Source organism: Natrix helvetica (assembly GCF_964273705.1).
Source record: "Natrix helvetica genome assembly, chromosome: 4".
Lineage (NCBI taxonomy): Eukaryota > Metazoa > Chordata > Lepidosauria > Squamata > Natricidae > Natrix > Natrix helvetica.
Window position 1 is genome coordinate 169,629,835 of NC_138550.1, and position 23,871 is coordinate 169,653,705.

The following is a 23,871-nucleotide window of genomic DNA, read 5'->3' on the forward strand; positions in this document are numbered from 1 at the left end:
TTCGAAGTTACAACAGTGACTGACGACTGCTTTCAAAACATACGATCCCTACTCAGCACTCCTGGGGAAGATGCTGGCTATTCATTAAAGGTAAAAGTTCCCCTCGCACATATGTGCTATTCATTCCGGACTCTAGTTTCAAAGCCGAAGAGTCAGCGCTGTTTGAAGGCATCTCCATGACATGATTAAATGCCAAAGGTGAGTGGAACTCTGTTATCTTCCCACCAAAGGTGGTTTCTATTTTTTCTACTTGCATTTTTACATGCTTTCGAACTGCTAGGTTGGCAGAAGCTGGGACGAGTAACAGGAGCTCACTCCATTATGTGGCGCTAGGGATTCGAACCACCGAACTTCCGACCTTTCTGCCCAACAAGCTCAGCGTCTTAGCCACTGAGCCACTGCATCCCTCACACTCCTGGGGAAGGATGCTTCTATTGTTGGGTTTCTTCTGGCCATGGTCAGTTGCTTCTGACTCTTTGAGATGCAGGGAATACATTTCACCAGGATTGTCTGCCTGTAACTGAGTTGAGGAATAAGGGTGTTTTTGTTGTTGTTTTTCAGAGTTCTTGTGAAGGGCCTCCTGGTAGCCATCCAGACCCATGGAGGGTCTTCAATTTCTTCAAGAAGAAATTCTTCAAGACTCTTGCCTTCCATCATGTGTCCAAAAAATAGAATGTGGAATAATAGAGTTGAAAGCAGTCATGGGATTCAGCGGGTTTGAACCAGTTTGAGTTTGAGTTTGAGTTGAGTTTGAGTTTATTAAATTTATAAACCGCCCCTTCTCCCCGTAGGGACTCGGGGCGGTGTACAGACAGTACATATATAAAAACAACAAAGCACAACACGAAACCCCAGGCAAACAACGTAAACATACAGTCTGTATATTAGCCCAAACTAATTAATAGTTAAAAACAATCTAAAACCAATTAAAAACCCCGAAATTTAAAATTTAAAAAGCCATCCAGGAAGGTCAGTAATAAATGTTACTTGTGATTACAATTGGGCCAGTTTTGGTAAACTGGATGCTAATTTTATATCCGGTTCACTGAACCGGTAGTTGCAAGAACTGGCTGGCCCCTCTCCCTCCCAGGAGTCTCTACGTGGCCCATTTTAGATGCCAGGTAAGTGCAGAGCCCACACGAAGGCTCAGAGAGGCCCATTTCCAGCCTCCAGAGGGCCTCGGGAGTCCGGAGGAGGCTGTTTTTGCCCTCTTGGAGGCTCAAAGAAAGCTTCTGGAGCCTGATGAGGGCAAAAATGCCCTTCCCCGCTGCCATGGTACAAGAGGTTGAATAGGACACACCTACCATGGCCACGCCCACTCAGCAACTGGTTGCTAAATTTTTTGAATCCCACCCCTGGTTGATAAGGACCTTGGAGGTCTTCTAGTCCAACCTACCCTGCTCAAGCAGGAAACCATATACCTTTTCAGGCAAATTTCAGCCGTAATTTCTCATCTCCTAGTCAAGTATGTCCTTTGGAATGGAGAGAAGGGATATATGAGGCTGTTTCTCCATCCAACTCAGTGTTAGCTCTCTCTGGAGAATTAGACACTTGCCTGGGTTGTAGCAGAGCAAGAATTTAAATGCCTGGGACATCTTGCTAGGAGATTAGGCATTCCTCACTGGATTTGGGATCCTCCCTCAATGATAGGCATGGCTCTTCCCTGCAGTTTGTTGTGATGGCAATTCAGGCAACGAAAACAGCAACCACAACAAAAAGGCAACACCTCCAAGGTATAAATAGAGCCTCCCCTTAGCAGGAACTTCTGGTGAAGTTCTGGAGAACTTTGCAACCATGAAAACGCTGCTTGTTACCTTCTTGCTGGCTGTCGTTTGCACAGAGAAAGGTATGGCCATTTTTTGTATCCTATTACAAAAATGAATAGAATGTTATTAATTAAGCGTTGATGGCTTTTTATTAATTTTAAAAAGGAACAATGGGGCAGTTTTTGAAGGCTTTTGGTCTGTAGGAAGGCATCCCAGGTGAGTGACCCGAAGGGAAGGCAACATAAGAGATGGCCAGAGTCATCTATTTCAGATCGGCGGCCCCATAATCAAATAACTAAATAAAAATTGAATAAAAAGTAATCGAATAAATAAGACATCAACGTTTCTTCTAGGTTTGAACCACGCTTCCATTCTGGGTCAGCCGACAAATTGGGTAGCTCTTGTCTGATTGTTTATCACATGTAGCTTTGTGAGATAGACTTCACCTGAGACTGGAAGCTCCAGTGAGATAGTGAATCCTATCACACAGCTGTATACAATGTTTCCCTGAAAATAACACAGGGTCCTATTTTCTTTTGATCCCTGAAATAAGCACTTGGCCTTACTTTCAGGGAGGTCTTATTATTTTTGAGGTGCAGGAGGCGGTGAGCGTGGTCACCTCGTGGCTGCTGCTGTTTTGCAATATTTTGGGGAGGGCTTATTTTCAGGGGAGGGCTTATTTTAGCGTATGCGCTCAAAAGCCCAATTGCGCTTATTATTTTGGTGAAAACAGGGTAGTACTATGACAAAATCTACATTCAGTTGTTCATATTGGCTATGGTGATGGAGGATTTATGGCAATTTACTCATCTATTTATTTAATATTCTTTTAGGCTGCCTGGCTCCAAGTTATCTCCAGGCAGCTTACATTAAATAAAAATAAGAACACTTAAAATAATTACGACTATTCAGATATGCCTGTTTATTTATATTCTGCTCAATAGCTGGAGGGTGAATTAGATGCACTGTCAAAGGATAGAAATACAAAAAGAAAAAGAAATGTTCAAATAGTAGCAGCAAAATAACAACAGCAGTTTATATTCTGTGATGATACTTAGACCATCAGACAACATTTGTCTATCCCAGGTCTTTGGGAAGAACGTGATAGGTGAATATCCATCTGGCTGGTTCTGCAAGTAATAATCATAACAACAATAACAATAACAATTATATTAATCAATAATTAATTAATATATTAATAATTATAGAATAGAATAGAACAGAATAGAATAGAATAGAATAGAATAGAAATAGAAAGAATAGAAATAGAAATAGAATGGAATGGAATTAAATAGGAATAGGAATTGGAATAGAAATAGAAATAGAAATGGAAATAGAAATATAGAATAGAAATAAGAAAAGAATAGAATAGAAATAAGAATAGAATAGAATGGAATGGAATGGAATGGAAATAGGAAAAGGAACAGAAACAGAAACAGAAACAGAAACAGAAACAGAAATAGAAATATGAATGGAATGGAATGGAATAGAAATAGAAATATAGAATAGAAATAGAAATACAAAAGAGTAGAGTAGAGTAGAGTAGAATAGAATAGAATAGAATAGAATAGAATAGAATAGAATAGAATAGAATAGAATAGAATAGAATAGAATAGAATAGAATAGAATAGAATAGAATAATGAATGGAATGGAATGGAATAGAATAGAATAACAGAGTTGGAAGGGACCTTGGAGGTCCTCTAGTCCACCCCCCTGCTCAAGCAGGAGAACCTATACCATTTGAAACAAGTGGGAATTTCTTCTTAAAGATCTCTAGTGATGAAGCACCCACAACTTCTGGAGGCAAGTTGTTCTACCGATTAATTGTCTTCACTGTTAGGGCATTTCTCCTTAATTCCAGGTTGCTTCTCTCCTTGGTTTGTTTCCATCCATTTTTTTTTTCTTGTCTTCCCTTCTGGTGCTTCGTAGAACACATTGTCCCCCTCTTCTTTGGAGCAGCCCCTCAAATATAGATAGACAGAAAGTCCACACATCTTAAAGTTGGTAAGACCGGCCTGTAGGAATGCCGTTGGAGATTTTCATGTCATCCTGGTCACGTTGTCTTAAATCTCCTTCATCCCCCATCCTCTCGCCAGAACCGATGATGCTTCTTGGATGAGAAGCGAAACATCTTCCTCAAAAAAAACAAAAACAGTCCAGTTGCCTTGGGAGAGAAAAAAAGAAAAGCACCTTTGAGACGTGGTCCATAGAAAGTTTTTTCCCCTGAGTTGCATTCCTGGGGCTCCGTCAGGGCTCCCCCGCAAGGCAAAACTTCATTCATTCATTCATTCATTCATTTATATATTAGCATGTATTTATGTATGTATGTATTTATTTATTTATGCATGTATTCATTCGTTCGTTCATTCATTCATTCATTAGTTCAATGGGGTGTTGTCATCCGACAGAATGGTGTCAGGTTTCTGAATGGAATTCCAAATGGACTATCTATCTATCTATCTATCTATCTATCTATCTATCTATCTATCTATCTATCTATCTATCTATCTATTTATCTATCTGCCTGCCTGCCTGCCTATTTAAACAGGGTGCTGCCCATTCCAGAATGAGTCACATTTATTTATTTATTTATTTATTTATTTATTTATTTATTTATTTATTTATTTATTTATTTATTTATTTATTATTCTTTCTTTCTTTCATTCATTCATTCCTTCCTTCCTTCCTTCCTTTTTTCTTTCTTTCTCTCTCTTGAGCAATGCCCATTCCAGAATAAAGTCCCAATACAATATTCATTCATTCATTCAAAATAGATATACTATATTGAAAACAAAAAAGATGTTAATTTAATTTAACTATTTATTTTGTTTTGTTTTGTTTTAAAGCAATATTAAGAACTAACAAAATAAAGTATTTATCCAAAATAAATATGTACAGATACTTGGCCAGTTCACCACAAAGCCAGCCAATGGGTCTCTGAGTCATCTAAGTCAACCATGGGTGTAATTGAAGCCTCGCCTGTATTTTGTGTGTGTTGTACATAAACAAACAGGAGAAACTTGTCGTGGTCACCATCTTGAGTATTTTGGGCAGCACCTTACATAGGCCTCTGTCATCGGATGTGCTTTGTTTGTATAACACAATGTTTGTTTGCACAATCCACCCACTCAGTCCATCTACTGTCATCATTTGTAGTCAAGAAAGTCTCCTGTTGAATTAAGCCCCAGCAATGTATGTGTAGGCATTGAATTGCACGTAGGTGTATCAGCTATGTAAGGAGGATGGATCTAAAGTGTAATTTTACGTAGGAACTGCAATTAACATCTAATAATAAAAATAAGTAAAAGGATAGATACTGTGCTTTCCTGAAAATAAGACCCGATCCTATATATATATACAGCCTGGGTTCTAATCCCAGTAAGGGTATGGCTAGCTGATGAGAGCTAATTAGCTCAAAATAGATCTATCCTAGTCTCCCTTTATTTATTTATCAGTACAATTACAACATATATATATATATATATATATATATATATATATATATGTATGTATGTATGTATGTATGTATGTATGTATGTATGTATGTATGTATGTATGTTTTCTGAGGTTTTCGCGGGTGTTTGTATGTACGTCTTTGGTTGTTCGGGTTTTCTCCCGCGTAGAATTGGAAGTATCTTCATGATGTTTCGATGAAGTCTCATTCATCATCTTCAGGCTGGTGCTTCCGGCTTGGTGCTTCCAGGAGCTTGCTGGAGCTTCCAGGAGCTTGCTGGAGCTTGGTGCCGGAAGCACCAAGCCGGAAGCACCAGCCGGAAGATGATGAATGAGACTTCATCGAAACGTTGTGAAGATACTTCCAATTCTACGTGGGAGAAAACCCGAACAACCAAAGAACAACCAAATATGTGTGTGTGTGTGTGTGTGTGTGTGTGTGTGTGTGTGTGTGTGTGTGTGTATTTGTGCTGATATATATTTATCAGCACAAATACAACACAAATATAAAAAGGCAACATTAAAAATAGAAATATGGTTTTCTGCCTGGATGGTCCTCTGTAATGAGCTGAAGGACAGAAAGGGGGAGTAGTGAGCTCCCTCCCATATTTGGGCATACCAGGGGTTGTAACACAAATACATACCTATTTCCCTGGCCTAGCTGATAAGGAAGAGAGCTGTGGCTTAGTGGCAATTACATCGGCCTAATATGCAATACAGCCCTGGTTCGATTCCCCGTAAGGGTATGGCCAGCTGATGAGCCAGCAGGAACCCGTGTGGCCACTGCTGGCCCACTTCTTCTGCGGCTGTTTGTTGCCACTTGCATGCAGTGCCTGCCGGCCTCATTTCGCCATCAGACATCTGCAGCCAAGAAGTAAACTCTGATGCTGCCTCTGATGGCAAAGCAGATTTGGGGGGGCACCACATGCGTCAATCTGGAACTAGTTTCTTGGCTGCAGAGGCCTTTGCTGAAGGCCTCTGACAGCAAAACAGAGGCAGGGGGGTGACACACACAAGTGGCAGCAATTGTTTCTGTTTGTTTCTGTTTCTGTTTATTTGGATTTATATGCTGCCCTTCTCCAAAAGGACTCAGGGTGGCGTACAACATTAAAAAAACACACATCCCAAAAGTTAAAAAAAATTATATACATATCCAAAAAAACAACCGAATTTAAAAGACATTTACATTTAAAATAAGTTAAAAATTAACAGGCCAGGCCGGCTTGCTGGAAAAGCCAACTTTTTAGGGTGCGTCGGAAAGACCGGAGGTCAGGGATTATGCGAAGCTCCGGGGGCAGCTCATTCCAGAGGGAAGGCGCTCCCACAGAGAAGGCTCTCCCCCTGGGGGTCACCAGCCGACACTGTCTGGCCGACGGCACCCTGAGGAGGCCAACTCTGTGGGATCGTACTGGACAGTGGGAGGCTACGGGTGGCAGTAGGTGGTCTCGCAGGTACCCTGGGCCTAAGCCATGGAGTGCTTTAAAGGTCATAATTAATACCTTGAATCGCACCCGGAAAACAACCGGCAACCAGTGCAGGCCGCCTAAAAGGGGTGTGACATGGGAGCACCTAGGTACCCCCATGACAACCTGCTTGGCCGCATTCTGGACCAGCTAAAGCCTCCGGGTGCTCTTCAAGGGCAGCCCCATGTAGAGAGCATTGCAGTAGTCCAGGCGAGTAGGATTGGCAATAGAAGTGGGCAAGGTTAGGGTGTGCGAAGCCTGGCTGTACCGTGCAAAGGTAAGCAGCTCCACCCCCTACCCTAGGTTGATTTTTACCCATGCATCTCACCCCACCCCATGCAACCAGGTGCAATGGAATTGGCGTAGTAGTCTTAACTAGGGCTTATTTTGGGGATAGGGCTTATTGGGTGCATTTGTGTAAAGTCAAGCTAGGGCTTATTTTTTGAATAGGTCTTATTTTTAGGGAAACATGGTAAAATGAGAGCTCACTTGGTGTCACAGAGAAGGCATCAGCTCAGAAACCTGGAGACCAGGAACTCTAGTAGCTACTTTAGGCACAAAGTCAGTCATTCTTTATATATATTTAAAGAGTGAGGAGAAATAGAACTAAGGGCTGAGCTTGTCGATCAGAAAAGTAAGCAGTTCGGTGGTTTGAATCCCTAGCACCGCGTAACGGAGTGAGCTCCCATTACTTGTCCCAGCTTCTGCCAACCTAGCAGCTAAAAAAGCATGTAAAAATGCAAGTAGAAAAATAGGGACCACCTTTGGTGGGAAGGAAACAGCATTCCGTGGGCCTTCAGTATTTAGTCATGCCAGCCACATGACCACGGAGACGTCTTCGGACAGGGCTGGCTCTTCAGTTTTGAAACGGAGATGAGCACTGCCCCCTAGAGTCAGGAACAATTAGCACATTTGTGCAAGGGGAACCTTTACCTTTTAAAGAGTTTCATTTTTTATCATGAAACATTCATGTTTCCTCTTATTTTTTGGGTTGCAAAAGAGATCTTTCTTCAGATTTCTTCAGAGTTGGCTTTCTGATATCATCATATGTAAGTCTATTCAGAATGAGAGCAACACTTCTCTCTTTGAGTTTAGTGATGTCATCACAATCACCTTTAGGGTTAGGATGATATAAAGAAGCATATAATTCTTCTCCTTAAGGCTCCATCCACCCATAGGATTTATAACCCTGAAGAGAAATTCAGGTTTATCTTTGAGTGAGTTGGATAGGACCATCTAGGAGATTCTTGTCCATGAATGCACAAAGCACAAGTTTTAAACATTGTAAATTAGAGCCATGTCTCAGGGAGGTGATTAATGTCATGCAAACATCGACACGTGGAAATGACGCTGACACCTTGAATTTCTTTCAGGTGTAGAAATCTCTTCCAAGATTTCTGGATGACACTTCAGAGCAAAACTTTTAGAAACAGGAGAAACAAGTTTAGGATTTATGGTTTGTTAGGTTTATACCCTGGCCTTTCCTCCATACGCCCAAAGTTTCATTCCAGGACTCCCTAATTTTTCCTTGTGAAGTAGGTCAGGCAGATGGAGAATGACTGGTTCGAAATCATCTTGTGAGCTTCCACAAGTGAGTTGGACTTTAACCTGGGTGCCCCCAGTCATGGTTTAACACCTTCAGTACTATTGTGTGTGTGTTTGGCCCAATCACCAGGAGATGGGGAGTTCTAGTCCAGCTTTAGACATGAGCGCTGGCTGGGTGACTTTGAGCCAATCACTAGGAGACAGTGAGTTGTAGTCCTTTCTTAGAAACGAAAGCTGTCTGGGTGTCTTTGGGCCAATCACCAGGAGATGGGGAGTTCTAGTCCTGCTTTAGACATGAACACTGGATGGGTGACTTTGGGCCAATCACCAATAGTGGTGAGTTCTAGTCCTGCTTTAGATATGAACGCTGGCTGGGGAACATTGGGACAATCACCAGGAGAGAGTGAGTTCTAGTCCCGCCTTAGACATGAATGCTGGCTGGGTGACCATGAACTAGTCACCTTCTCTCAGCCTATTTACTTCATCGGGTTGCTGTTGCAGGGAAAATAGAAGACAAAGGTGTGCTAGGTATGTTCGCTGCCTTGAGTTATTCGTAAAAATAATAAGGCAGGATACAGATAAATATGGCTGACTAGGATCCAACCTTTCTTATATTACTTGGAGGATTCTGAATGGGTTGAGGGCCTAAGTGGAGGCTTTTAGCAGATGACAACAGGTTATGTGAATGTGGAGAGATACAGAGCCTGGTCCGTCTGCTGGTATGTTGGCTACTACCAGAAACTTGTTCTGACAATGACTTATTATTGGCCAATGGCAAAGCCAAGAAGGTGGCTTAATTTTGGCAGTCTAGAGTTTGATCTGAACATGGAAGAAGTCACATACATACATACATACATACATACATACATGCATGCATGCATGCATACATACATACATACATACATACATACATACATCTGACCCCATGGAGTTGAGAATGGGGGTTCATTATACCTTTTCTTGGGCTTTGCACTTGAGCTTCCTGTTCCTGTGCAAGAACATGTATTCTATTGACTGTCATAGGGCACATAGCTGGCTCTACAGGTTGTCTGAGCTAAGATTGGTTGAAGATTGGAGGGTGATGCAATGTCCTTAGGAGATGTAGTGAGCTCTGCTGCTAGATGGTAGTGGGTTAATCCTATATCCTGAAGGGTCATGTCTTAATCCCATCATCCTGGAACTGAAGGTCTTGTGTTTGGTAGATAGGCTGGCCCAATCTTTTTCAATGGGCACAATATGTACCCGGGGGGGGGGGGGAGGAACTGTGGCTCGGAGTTTCTGTCTCCCTTACAATTTTTTTATTTCTCTTTTAGGGAAACGGTCTGAAACGGTATAGGGTTTCCTGCCTAGGCAGGGGGTTGGACTAGAAGACCTCCAAGGTCCCTTCCAAGTCTGCTATTGTATATTGTATATTGAAATATAACATTCTGCCTTTTTTTAATAGTCCCCAAAATATTTCATTGTTCTAGGAGTGGGGTGGATGATAACTTTTTATAGTATATACATACTCCCTTGGCTATCGATGAAAAGTGGGTTTTATCCAGAAGTGGTATTCAGTCGGTTCTGACTGGTTCTGGCAAACTGGTGGCAGAAAATTTGAGTAGTTCGGAGAACCAGCAGATAGGCTGGCCCAGCCCCCGCTGACACCCAGCTGATCGGTGTGGTTGGTCTATTGCTTCAGCCCAGCCTCCCAGAGGCTGGGTCTTCTTTTGTTGCCCTGCACAGCAGAAAGGAGCTGGAAAGCAGGTTAGTGGGGTGGGGAAGGGAGGGGGATTTTGCAGCATCCTTCCCCTGCCATGCCCACCAAGCAACACCATGCCCACCAAGTCACACCCACAGAACTGGTAGTAAATTTGAATCCCACCACTGTTTATATCCAAATGATTGCCAAATTGAAATATCCTGGGAAGGTTTGTCACAGTCATTTGGGCCTGTCCCAAAAGACGGATGCTTTTCCATGTGCTTTGTGGCTTTGGATGGATGACACATTTGCTGAGGAGGTCACCTCTCAACCCAAAGCAGGAAATCAAGAGATAGGGGAATGGATGACCTGGCCTACAATCTCCAACTAGATTTTCTGCTCAATTATTGATGATCTGATAGGAAAGAGTCTCTGCCAACCAGCCTCTTCTGTGGGGGAAGCTGATCCAGATTGCATGTTAACAGTGACGTGCGGTGAGGTTTATGGCTGGTGAGGCACTGATCCAGTGGTGGGTTTCAAATTTTTTTAGACTTGTGGACTTCAACTCCCAGAATTCCACAGCCAGGCATGCTCAGTTCCGATTTAAAGTGACAGCATTTGTTTTTCTCCTTTGCGAAAGAAGTTTCCTTCTTTCTTTTTCTTTTTCTTCTCCCTTCCTCTCCTTCCTCCCTCTCTCCCTCCCTCCCCCCTCTCTCAAACACACACACACACACACACAAACACACACACAAGTTGGATTGGACTACACACACTTTCCCCCAGCCCCGGAAAGATCCAGCCCAACTTCACTGATTACAGGTTTGAAAAGGCAACATGGCTCTGCCTGCAATCAAACTACATCGCAGGGAGAGTATAAGTGATCCAGAGTCCTTCCCTCCAGCCTTTGCTCAAAGCCCCGCACCAGGAGGATGAAGTTTGAATTCCTACCCCTCCCTCCGACCCACATGTACCTTTTCCAGCTGTTTCAGAGTGGATTTCAACTCTGCTCTTGCCTCGGGTCTTCTGAAGAAGCCCCGCCCAAATGAGCACCCTCTACTATGAGGCAGGAGAACTGCGTGCCTCACCTACATCAGGAATTTTTAGGCTTTTAACCCTTGCTTAACTCTGCTCGAGTGATCATAAAACCCCTAAAGTCAGACTAGATGAGGCATGCAGTTCTCCTGCCTCATAGTAGAGGGCGCTTTTTAGAGGCTTTTTTTAACAGTTAAGCAGAGTCATCCACGGTGAGGCAGCAAATAGCTCAGCCTGACCTCAGCTTTCACCTTTTTCCTTTTACATTTTTTTTCTTTTCATGATACAGTGGTGAGGCTGTGCCTCCCCTGTCTCCCCTGACTGCACGTCACTGCATGTTAAAGACATGACAAACAATACGACGGAACCACGCTGATGACATAAGCAAGCAGTCAATGCCTTGTAACCAGAGGTGGTATTCAGCCGGTTCGTACCAGTTCACTCGAACTGATAGTGGAAATCACAGGTGGGCCCACCCGCCCTGGCTCTGTGCCATCCTATTTAGGCACATTTTCAAGCCAAAGTGCATGCATGGCAGGCCGTACGCATGCGCGGACATGGCACATGTGAGTGAAGCATGCGTATGCCTGCGCGCGCTCACATTTGCAAACCAGTAGTAAGCGAATACCACCCCTGCTTGTAACCAACTGTATTACAGTTACAGGCACCGTTCGCTCCTTTTCAAGAGGGTACATTTGCAAAGGAGGTTAAAAAAAAAAGAAAACCCAAGAAGGTGAAACTTGATGCCATGTACCAGGCATTTGAAGTCCATACATCTTAACTGTGCTGTGTGTGAAAAACACTGATAGGAGCTCATCTGCTTTCTAACAGCTTGCCTTCAGAAGTTGTGGATGCTTCGTCACTGGAGGCTTCTAAGAAGAGATCAGACAATCATTTGCCTGAAGTGGTACAGTGTCTCCTACTTGAGCAGGGGATTGGACTAGAAGACCTCCAAGGTCCCTTCCAACTCTGTTATTTTGTTGTCCCTCCCCCTCCCCCTCTTTCCAAACTGTGCTAAACAAGACCCACCCTAGAATAGAGAGAAAAATATAAAATGTGGTGAGAAGTTAAATCATCTAGCAAGTTTGCCCTCAATCGTGGTGCAATTGAAGCTCCACCTGTATATTTGTATGTTGTACGTGCTGGCTGTGGAATTCTGGGAGCTGAAGACCATCTTAAATTTGCCAAAGTTGAGAAACACTGGTCTAGATCTCCAAGCAATCTTCTCATCTTTGGATATTTGTCCAAGTAGCAGGACTGAAATGAAAATTTATAAATTGGTATCCATTTAGCTGAGATCTTCAAGTTAACAGAATAACAGAGTTGGAGGGGACCTTGGAGATCTTCTAGTCCAACTCCCTGCTCGGGAAACCTGTGGTTCCATTTCTCAGGAAACCCTATACACTTCAGACAAATGGTTGTTCAATCTCTTCTTAAAAACTTCCAAAGTTAAGGGAAGAATTTCATCGTGGAGATCTTTCAACACCCAACATTTTCCTTTGCAAGCAAATTTAGTCATAAATATCAAGGGTCCAATATTAAAACTTTTTTCTTCTTCTGTTCACTCGCATTCGATTTTCAGAGGCTGCCTTGACAAATGCCTGTAACATTATTGATAACAATTTTCAGAAGTGGTTTGCCATTGCCTCCTTCCCAGGGCTGGGGGAAAGTGATGGGCTGGACCAAAAGACCAGCCAGCCTAAGACAGGACTAGAATTTATGACTTCCCAGTTTTTAAATTCTACACTAAGTTTGCTCTCATGTTTATTTTTTGTTTCTTTTGCTCAATCCTGTCTGATTCTCAGAGGCTAGTTGAGTAAGTTTGAGAAGTTATATTAATGACCCAATTAATGCCCCGGGAAAATCATAAGGCTGATTTGAATGAGCGCCAATCTTTCTCGTTGTGTCTTTCATGCTTCTGGTGCATAATGAAATGATGCAATGCAAACAGGTTTCATCCACAGGTCAGTTGCCAGTCCTACCACCTACTACCTTGTAATGAAACCAACTGAATTCCTTGGATTCATTTCTGGGTCATTCCCCTTCCAGGAGGTGTGGCAGTTCCACCCAGCTATTTGTGTCTAATGAGTTATTTCAACCTAGGCAGGGCAGAAAAAAAAAAACAAGCAGATCTTACATGTCTAAATCTCCATTAGGATTTCATCAGGTCCTGCAGATCTAAGGATAAACGGACAACCGGCAATTAGATGTGGACTTCAATATCATCACCAGAACAGCTTGGTTGGCTCTTGATGCTTTGGGACTGAATGTAGTAGAAGTTGCTGATCAATTTGGAAACGTTTAGTGTAATGAAAAGGAAGGACTGGGGTGACATGAGAGCAGTCTTCCAATATTTGAGGAGCTGCCACAAAGAGGAGGGAGGTCAACCTATTCTCCAAAGTGCCTGAAGGCAGAACAAGAAAGAAAGGATGGGAATTAATCAAGGAGAGAACCAATCTAAGACTAAGGATATATTTTTTTTCACAGTGACAACAATTTATCAGTGGAATGGCTTGTCTCCAGAAGTTGTAGCTGCTCCAACACTGGAGTGCCAAAAGTGCTTTTTCAAGAGGCAACTGGATTTTCTGGTTTTTCTTTGAAGACATTTCACTTCTTGGATGAGAAGCAAAACGTCAAACCAGGAAGCCCAGTTGCCTCCTGAAAAAGCATCTTGGGGACAACCATGTCTTGGATGATGGAGAATCTCCATTGACATCCAACACTGGAGGTTTTTAAGAAGAGATTGGACAGTCATTTGTCTGGAATGGAATAGGGTCGTGATGGCGAACCTATAGCATGGCATAGACATTGGTAAGGGCACGCAAGGAGTTGTGCTGTCAGCTCCAGCGCGCATATGCGCACTGGTCAGCTGACTTTGGCCTTCTTTTAAGGCTGTTTTTCGCCCTGTGGAGGCTTCCTCTGGAGGGCGAATAAAGGCCCTATGAGCAAACTGGAAGTCCGTTCCTGAACGTCCGGTTTGGCCGTAGGGCTGGTGTTTCGCACTCCATAGGCTTCAGGGAAGCTTGGGAAGCCTCTGAGTGGGAGGCTGTTTTCTCCCTCCCCAGACTCCTAGAAAGCCTCTGGAGCCTGGGCAGGGTGAAAAAGCACAGCAAAAGCAGGGGAGGTGCTGGTTGTATGTGCATGTGTGCGGGGAGGGGGGTCACACACATAGCATTATGGGTGTGGGCACGCCCGCGCATGACCCGCCCTGCGCTGCCCCTGCTTTTGGCACACGATCCAAAAAAGGTTAGCCATCACTGGAATAGGGTCTCCTGCTTGGGCAGGGTGTTGGATAAGAAGACCTCTAAGGTCCCCTCCAACTCTATTATTCTGTAACTTGAGGTTACAAGAAGAGAGTTGTTGATGTGGACCAGAGGACCACCTAATCTAGGCCTTTCCACTCCATATAGAGTGACCTTTAGAAGCAGGATTCCATGGCTATTGAGAGCAGACCTTCTCAAGATGCCTAGAGAAAGAGAGAGAAGGAAAACCATTTATAGATAGTCCTTGACTTATGACCGTAATGGTCATTAAGTCCTGATGCTCTTAAACTGAGCCACCCACATAACTGACTTGACTTCATGACTTGTTTTGCCTTGCATTAAGTGAATGCTGCAGTTGTCAACCAATATGGGCCAATTCTGCTGAAAGTTGCAACTGAATGCTTGGTTTCAGCAAAACTATTGTGAAAGGCAGTCATAGGATTGCAGGACATTGCAAATAGCTGTGAATGCAGACCAGTTGCCAAATGTCTCACATGTGGTCATGTGACTGTGGGGAGTCCACCCAGCAGAACTTTGGAACTGGGTCATAAGTATCCCCAGAGAGATGCAGGAAATTCACTTAGGAGCCAGTTGTAAAGCAAGAACTACATGTGTTTCCCATAAAACTGAGCATCATAATATCTGTATTAAATTACTAGGGTTCTGACACATCTAAGTTTCCAATATTCAGATCAACACTAGATGGCAGCAGAGATTCAGGAAAACAATCTGTCCTGCTCCTGCCACCTGGTGGTGAACTAGATTATAGCAGAATCCCTATTGAAAATGGAGCTGAGCTTACTGTTTATAAAGATATCCTTTAATTGAGCTGGGAATTTTGCCTAGAGCTGGGTATCCTGGAATGAGAAAGGGACGTTGTGGATTTTGGTTCTCTGCATGTTTACATAAAAGCAAGTTCAGATAACCCTCAACTTACAACAGTTGATTTAGTGACCATTCAACGTTACAATGGCCCTGAAAAAGTGACTGACAGCCATTTTACACAGTTACAACCTTTGCAGCATCCCCTTGGTCACATGATCAACAATTGAACACTTGGCAACTGGTTCATATTTATGAGAGCAATACCAATAGCACTTAGACTTATATCCCGCTTCATAATGTTTTTACAGCCCTCTCTAAGCGGTTTACAGAGTCAGCCTCTTGCCCCCAACAATCTAGGTCCTCATTTTACCCACCTCGGAAGGATGGAAGGCTGGAAGGATGAGTCAACCTTGAGCCAGTGAGATTTGAACTGCCGAACTGCAGGCAGCGGTCAGCTGTAGTAGCCTGCAGTGCTCCACTCTAATCACTACGCCACTTCGGCTCTTGGTTGCAGAGTCCCAGGGTCACATGATCGTTTGCAACCAAAAGACAAGACAAGTCAACGGGGAAGCCCAATTCACTTAACAATCTTGTTACTAACTTAGTAGCTGCAGTGATTCACTTAACAACTGTGACAAAAAAGGCCATAAAATGAGGCCAAACTCACCTAACAATGCAACAGAAATTTTAGGCTCAATTGTAGTCATAATTTGAGGCCCACTGGGAAGTAATATTCATTGGAATTTAATTCCACGAACACAATATCTGGGGCTACAGGTATATCCTGCTTAGTAGCCAAGACTGAGACCAGCAGCTTGGTTGTTAAGTAAAGCAGTCATTAAGTGAAATCACATCTGTCTTGATGATCTAGCTTTAACTTTTCGTTGCTTTATAGACCAGCAAATGTCACAAACTGGTTGTGAAGCTAATTTTTCATTACCATTGTAACTGCAAACAGTTGCTAAATGAAACAGTTTCTAAATGAAGATTACCTGTATAGTTTTCATTTATTATCGACCAACAACTGGTGATTTTGTAAAATCCAAACAGCTTTTTTTTTAAAAAAAAAAAAAAGTATTGCAATGTTCTGAATTTGGGATTCACACGAAATGTTTTTTGAAGTATCCTTATTCTGTCTAATAATTTAATAATGATTCTTCCTTGTAATTATAGCAAAGTCTGAAAAAAAAGGGTGCTGTTATGTTTTGGTTCTACCTTTACAGATAGTCCTCGACTTACAAGAGTACATTTAGTGACCGTTTGAGTTTACAACAGCACTGAATAATTATGACCATTTTCCACACTTACGACCGTTGCTGCATCCCCACGGTCACAGGATCAAAATTGAGACCCTTGCCAACCGCTCATATTTATGACGGGGTCCCGGGTGTGTGGGTGTTGGTGTCACATGATCCCCCTTTCCACAGCAACAACAACAATTTTCACAGATTAACTCAACAACTGTGTTGCTAACTTAACAATTTCAGTGACTCACTGAACAACTGTGGCGAGAAAGGTTGTAAAATGGAGTAAAACTCACTTAAACACTGCCTCGCTTAGCAACAGAATGTTTGGGCTCAACTGTGTTCGTAAGGCGAGGACCACCTGCATTTGGATTTAAAATGCCCAGCCATTCCTAGGTTGGACTATAAGTCCAGGAATACAATACAGTACAATACAATAGCAGAGTTGGAAGGGACCTTGGAGGTCTTCTAGTCCAACCCCCTGCCTAGGCAGGAAACCCTATACCGTTTCAGACAAATGGCTATCCAACATCTTCTTAAAGACTTCCAGTGTTGGGGCATTCACAACTTCTGGAGGCAAGATGTTCCACTGATTAATTGTTCTGTCAGGAAATTACTCCTCAGTTCTAAGTTGCCTCTCTCCTTGATTAGTTTCCACCCATTGCTTCTTGTTCTGCCTTCATGTGCCTTGGAGAATAGTTTGACTCCCTCTTTTTTGTGGCAACACCTGAGATATTGGAATACTGCTGTGTCTCCCCTAGTCCTTCTTTTCATTAGACTAGACATACCCAGTTCCTGCAACCGTTCCTCATATGTTTTAGCCTCCTCCACCACCACCACCACCACCCAATCATCTTGGTTGCTCTTCTCTGCACTCTTTCTAGAGTCTCCGCATCTTTTCTACATTGCGGCGACCAAAGCTGAATGCCGTATTCCAAGTTTGGCCTTACCAAGGCCTCATAAAGTGATATTAACACTTTACGTGATCTTGATTCTATCCCTCTGTTGATGCAGCCTAGAACTGTGTTGGCTTTTTTGGCAGCTGCTGCACACTGCTGGCTCACATTTAAATGGTTGTCCACTAGGACTCCAAGATCCCTTTCACAGTTACTACTATTGAGCAAGGTATCATCTATACTGTACCTGTGCCTTTTGTTTTTTCTTGCCTAAATCTACTTGATTCTTGGCATGGAAAGTTTCTCAATGGACGATGGATGTTTATCCAGGCTACTCTTATATAAAATGTGTGTTTTTCTCTCTTTTATTCAGTGTGTTCCCTCGCCTGCTACTACTGTGAAAATGAACCTTCCAACTGGAACTGTATGGCAATGAAGAAGTGTGCAGAAAAAGACAAATACTGCACTACCATTAAAACGGTTAGACGCGGCAGGCATGGTATGTATTATTGAAGCAGAATTCTCCGTCATCCAGTTTGTGGTTGTCCCAAAGGTGATTTTCCAAGAGGCAACTGGACTTTCTGTTTTTTCTTTGAAGACCATCTCCAGTCTACAACACAGTCCTTTCAACAGTTCACAGAAAGGCTCTATACCGGTGATGAGAACCAGTGGTGGGTTCCTGCCGGATCGCACCGGATCGCGCGCGCTCCCTTTCGGCGCTAAACCCGGATCGCGCGCTCCCTTTCGGCGATGAACCCGGAAGTACATTCTTGCCCCGCCCCTGGCGATGGGACGACGCTTGCCTGCGCTCCACCAGCTCGGCTGGGAACGGAGACGTTTCTCTGCTCAGCAATGTCTTCAGTGGAGTGGTGGCAGCCTGGCAGGCTGAGCCTGCGTCCCTTTCAGGCGCTCCACTCCGCTGAGGAAACGTCTCCGTTCCCAGCCGAGCTGGTGGAGCGCAGGCAAGCGTCGTCGCGTCGCCAGGGGCGGGGCAAGACCGTACTTCCGGGTTTAGTGCCGAAAGGGAGCGCGCGATCCGGCGCGATCCGGCAGGAACCCACCACTGATGAGAACCTATGGCACATGTGCCACAGGTGGCGCGCAGAGCCCTCTCTGCAGGAACATGAGCCATTGCCCCAGCTCAGTTCTATCGCACAGGCATGCATGCCTCCCACAGCCTGTTTTTGCTTCCAGGGGGCTGCAGGGAGGCCTGCTTGGGCCAAAACGGGGCACAGGGGGTGCAGCACGGCCCCCCCCCATGGCCCATTTTTTTTCCCAGGAGGCTGAAGGGAGGCCTACTAGACCCAAAATGGGGCATGGGACGAGCGTGCACATATTACATTATGGAATGCGCTTTCATCACGCGATGACAAAAAGATTAGCCATCACTTCTCTATACCCATTTACACCACTCAGGTGTCCCTGACGGCAGAGATAAAACTCTGAGAAGCCTCAACAACTCTCTAAAAAGGATGCAAATGACCAGCTTTCTGCAAGGAATATAAATTCTTCCACTCCCCATCATCCAGAGCTGAAGAAGCTTCTGGAATGAGAAGCGAAACATCTTCAAAGAAAAAACAAGGTCCAATTGCCTCTTGGGGAAAAAAAAGCAGCTTTGGTACATGGAATCAGAAATAATTACTGTATGGGCTACATTTGCAAAGAACCAGAAAGCAGCTTATGGGGATGATCTAATACCAAAACTACTTTCATCTTTAAAATATTGAATGAATATTGCTCTTAAATCCTGGGAACAGGGATGCCGTGATGTCGATATTCATAAGTTTGGAGCCTGACTTGAATTATACGATGAGCAGAAGAAAGTTTCTTTTGAACTTACTTAATTTCCAAGTTACTTGTTCTCTAGAGGTTTGAGTGGAAGGGGGAGCTAGGAAGAGGCTGTTGGGCTCAGATATACTTGACCTTGATGTTTTAGACAGAGAAGTTCAGCCATGGTTAAGAAAGTTGGAGGAAGAATGGATCTACCAGGGAAATGAGGAGTGTTTAATGTCCTTCCCTTATGCTGTGAAGTGGGACACTTGGAAAGTAAAGGAAAGACCCAGGAAAAGTTTTTCAACTTCAGCAATTTGAAACTGGGTGGACCAATTTCTGCTGGCTGGGGAATTCTGGGAGTTGAAGTACACCCACATTCAAGTGGCCCAATTAGAAGCTCCAGCCAGAAGGGAAGCTGAGTCTAGATAGGGCTGAAATCCCCTCCCCCTTTTTTTGGTGGATTCTTATTTCTTGCATTTTATATAATTACTTGATTTTATTTTGCCGCATAAGGTGAGGCCGATGACTACAGCATCAGCAAGCGATGTGCTCCAACCTGTGATGAAAACTTCATGGACACAGGAGTGTCATCTGTCGCTACGAAGTGCTGCACATCTATCTTGTGTAACATCAGTGGGGCTGCCAGCGTGAAACTAAACAATATGGTGCTGGTTTTGGGAATCCTGGGCAGTTTCTTCTACATCTTCCAGTCTAGATAAGGGATTGCTCATAATTCTTACAAGAAAGAGAGACTAGCAAATTTCATCCAGACTCCTGAAGCATCTCAGAGGCTCTCCTCTTGAACCTAGGATCAATACACCAAATGGATTATTGATTCTCCTATGTTAAGCATTTATTAAAAACTGTCAAGCAGCTGGCTGACACAGCATCCTTCTTCCTCTTGACACATAATAACATTATTTTGTAGAACTGGCTTAATTAAAAATAAATTTCTACTTGGGTGCACCCAAAGGACATCATTAACCACATTTTCTTCTTGGTAATGTTCTCCCCACACACACACTTTCCGAGATGAGTTAATGATGGTTCTATTCACCTTGTGTGGAAAGGACACAACTGCAAGTCTTTAGGGAAAAGTGAACCCTAGGCGAATCTGATGACAATCAACCCTGGTCAGCAGCAACAGGATTGCAAGCCTGGATGTGAGAGGATGCGGTTGTGGCTACTTAGAAGGTCACCATGTGGTGTGATCTTGTGGGACATTTTAATCAAATGATATTTTAATCATTTTACTGTCTCCCTCTTCCCTTAAATATTAACAGAATCCAAAATTCTGTTAATATTTAAGGGAATATATAATCCACAACTACTTCCACTTCAACCAGAATAATACATGGACAAACAACCGATACAAACTCAAGGTAAACCGCTCCAAACTCGATTGCAGAAAATGCGACTTCAGTAACACAGTGGTCAATTCCTGGAATGAACTACCCGACTCCATTGTTACACCCTCTCTAACTCTCGCAGTTTCAACCTTAAACTGTCTACCATGGACTTCACCCCATTCCTAAGAGGTCTGCAAAGGAGGCGTGCATAAGCACACCAGGGTGCTTACCGTCCTTGTCCTACTGTCTCTATTTATTTCTATTCATTTCCTTTGTTCACGTCCACATTCATACTTGTACCTGCTATCTATTAGTTGGACAAACTAATTAACAAATAAATAAGTAAATAAACAAAATAAAGGACTGAGAATCAGTGTCTCTGATGGATAATTGACAGTCGAGCTGAAACTAAATTAATCAAGTAAAAATAGCAAGGGGGGGTCTTGCATTCAAATTTCCATAAAACTTATTTTTACCCAGACCTAATCCATGCATCAAAGAAGAATGTCTGCAAACACAAGTAGATTAAAATTAAACAATTAATTTAGTTTAATTTGAATTAAAACCAAGGACATGCTCCCCTCTAAATCAGCCTATTGTGCCTGATTTTCTCTGTAGCTATCTCTAGAGGCAAACCTCTTTCTTTGGGGAATAAATGAATCTCCTTTCCTCCCAGCTGTCCGGATTTCATTTTGATTTCTTCTTGCACAATACCCGTTCGAGTTGGAACCCCAAGTTATTCTTCCAAGATTCTCTTTTTTCAGCTTCCATGATTTTGCAGTTGGTTTTGAAATTTGAAACTTCACCCTGCTGCTTCAGTCCTGTGATCTGGGCTGTATGTTAATAAAGTTTTGTCTCGATGTTCACCAATATCCCAGTTTGCAAACTCATGTCCACAGTGCAAGCAGGGGGAAAACTCGGTTCCCCTCTTCATTAGCTCTAAATTAACCATTCATGTTGACTTCCCGTAACAGGGGATATCTGCACCATAAGGTTCAAGGGCTTTAATGGTGTCATTCAAATTTTTGCCTGTGTTACGTCAAAATCAAGAAGGGGGCTGGGATGAGAAGAGCCAAGTTCTGCCTGCTCCCTTAACAACCAGGTTTCCACAAGGCATGCCAAGTTGACAGCTTCACCCCTGATAAAATCACAGGTGTGTTTATCACCCACAGAACTTGGCATTCAAAAGCAATGCAGCAGGTAAGACAATTGAAGATACGATAACCAGGACTGAGGATAGAAGCCAAGAGCCGGACACTTTCAGGTGGTGGGACCAGTGTCCTGTGTCTGCCATTCCCCAGCGAGAAGGTCCCCTCTGCCCTTTCAGGTGGAACTAGACATTGAGTGCATTGCAGTAGTCCAGACAAAGCTGACTTAAGCATGAAGCTCCCGGAGCTTCGCATAATCCCTGACCTCCGGTCCTTCCAACGCGCCCTAAAAAGTTGGCTTTTCCAGCAAGCCGGCCTGGCCTGTTAATTTTAACTCATTTTTTAAATGTATTGTCCTATAAATTGGGTTTGTTTTTTGGATATGTATTTAATTTCTTTTTAACTTTCAGGATGTGTGTTTTTTAATGTTGTACGCCGCCCTGAGTCTTTTGGGAGAAGGGCGGCATATAAATCCAATAAAACAAACAAAACAAAACAAACAAATGAGTGATCATGAGCAGGATTTTTGGGTCTAGGAAAGGCTATAACAGACTAAGGTCAGGCCTGCAGCCATCTTTCTTTTGGGTCTTTGCCCTGCCACACTTTCTATTATTCTGCTCTGCATTTTCTATGCTGGGAAAATGGGAGGGGGGAATTGTACAGAGTTAGATGATATGTAGCCATAACAACATTCTTTCTAGAAAGCCAAGGTTTGGCTTTCCTTTGTCATTGCACTTCTGCACCTGATTGGAACTGGATGGGTGGAAGCTGCCAGCATGGCAGTGGGAGATTGGACCTTGGGATGGACTGGTGGGTGTGTGGGACAAGATCTTGAACTTTCAACTGGGTGTGGAAAACCGGGGAGCTTTCAGATTCGGCTTTCCCCAGATGCGCCAACATGGGTCTCTTCATAAATTGGAACTTTGAGCAATACTTTGCCTTGGACTCTGATTGAATTTTGGATGCTATCTGGAACATTGACACTCTCTGCCCTCTCAGGTGGAACTAGACATTAAGTGCATTGCAGTACCCCATACAACGGTGACTGTGCTGCCCCAGCAGTATATAGCTAGTGTAGGATTAAGAGCTGTGTCCTTTAAGAAACTACCTCCTGGGAAATGTAGGCAAAGACTGACTTATGAGAAATGTAGTTCTATGACATGTGATCACATCTGTGTTTCTGATTGGTCACTGGGGCATTCTGCCTGTGTGCAGAGATAATAACTGGTCATTTTGAATTCCAACTCAACTGGGAGGCAATGGGTGGGCCTCCTCTCTCAAGAATGGGAGTAAAATCATCATCTTTTTACACCACGTGATGGGACAGATTATGGAAAGTCAGAAGTATCTTAACACTGAACTGTAAGTTTTGTTATTAAGAATGCCTGATAATAAATTTGATCTGAAAGAGATTCCTAAGCATGGAGTTAACTGCATAGCCCGAGCAAGCCAACAATGCTCAAGGCAGAACAGTAAAAAGATGTAGATACTTTGAGTTCCCCCTAATTTCCTGTGCTAATCCTAGTTACGGAATCTTTTCTAGCCATGGTAAAAGGGTTAGACATGCTGAACCCCAGGCCTGAATCTGACACAGGCTCAGAATTGGTCATCCAAAACTCAGAATTGGATGTCCAACTCTCAGAAAAGGCAGAAGTACCTCAGATAGCCTACAACCTGAGGCAGCATAGAAAGCCAACACAGATTAAGCGGTTGAACCTATTGGAGGACTGGGACAGGCTCTATCAAAAGCACGAGAATCGCTGGAAGAAGTTGCAGCATCTCTGCGACAAACTCAAAGGCGATTTACCCCCCCCCCCAAAAAAAAAAAACCACCTCCGCTCATTGGACGAGGACATGGATGAAATCTTCATGCAATGGATAGCTTATCTATGTTGCTCTCATTTTAGGCAACCAGAATTGTCATCGCACTAAATGTAATGTCTTAAGGAAGCCAAAGTGACCAGCGGTCATCATGACAGCGGAGCAACACATTAGACCTCAAGGCTGTGGACACAAGTAATTTGTCCCCCTTCCAAACCATCTCATCCCGATGAGTAAAAATGGTTCTATTTTCAGCTAACCAGGGATCGGTTAGTAGTGCTTTCCGTAATTTGTCAGGTAGTGAGCTGATAGGGGAAATGCTTGTCACTCTTCACACTGGCTGATTAGGTGGGATAATGGCCTGCATAACCTCCTCTCATTTACTATTATATTGAGGCATGTGAGACAATGTGTCAGCTAAAAAATTGTTCCTAGCTGGGATGTACTTCAACTTGAAGTTAAAATGTTGGAAGTACTGCACCCATTGAACCTGTTTGGGTGACAACCTTCATGGGGTCTGCAGAGCTTCCAGGTTCTTGTGGTTGGTCCACACCTCAAATTGTTGTTTAGCCCCTTTCAACAAATGCCTCCATGTCAGGAGTGCCCAACAT

At 43.4% G+C, this 23,871-nt stretch overlaps 1 protein-coding gene across 1 annotated transcript; it reads left to right on the forward strand.

Annotated features, from left to right (window-relative positions):
- Nucleotides 1-1,779: 1,779 nt before the first annotated feature.
- On the forward strand, nucleotides 1,780-20,664 carry LOC309391731 (lymphocyte antigen 6E-like). The gene is made up of 3 exons (XM_081952401.1): nucleotides 1,780-1,846; nucleotides 17,543-17,668; nucleotides 19,456-20,664. Exons 1-3 carry the CDS (start codon nucleotides 1,795-1,797, stop codon nucleotides 19,659-19,661), a joined length of 384 nt encoding a protein of 127 aa, XP_081808527.1. The 5' UTR covers nucleotides 1,780-1,794; the 3' UTR covers nucleotides 19,662-20,664.
- Nucleotides 20,665-23,871: the final 3,207 nt, after the last annotated feature.

Coding starts and splice junctions, on each gene's coding strand:
- LOC309391731 (XM_081952401.1), top strand. CDS start 1,795: ATGAAAACGCTGCTTGTTACCTTCTTGCTGGCTGTCGTTTGCACAGAG. Junction 1,847..17,542: donor TGTCGTTTGCACAGAGAAAG/GTATGGCCATTT, acceptor TCTTTTATTCAG/TGTGTTCCCTCGCCTGCTAC. Junction 17,669..19,455: donor GGTTAGACGCGGCAGGCATG/GTATGTATTATT, acceptor TTGCCGCATAAG/GTGAGGCCGATGACTACAGC.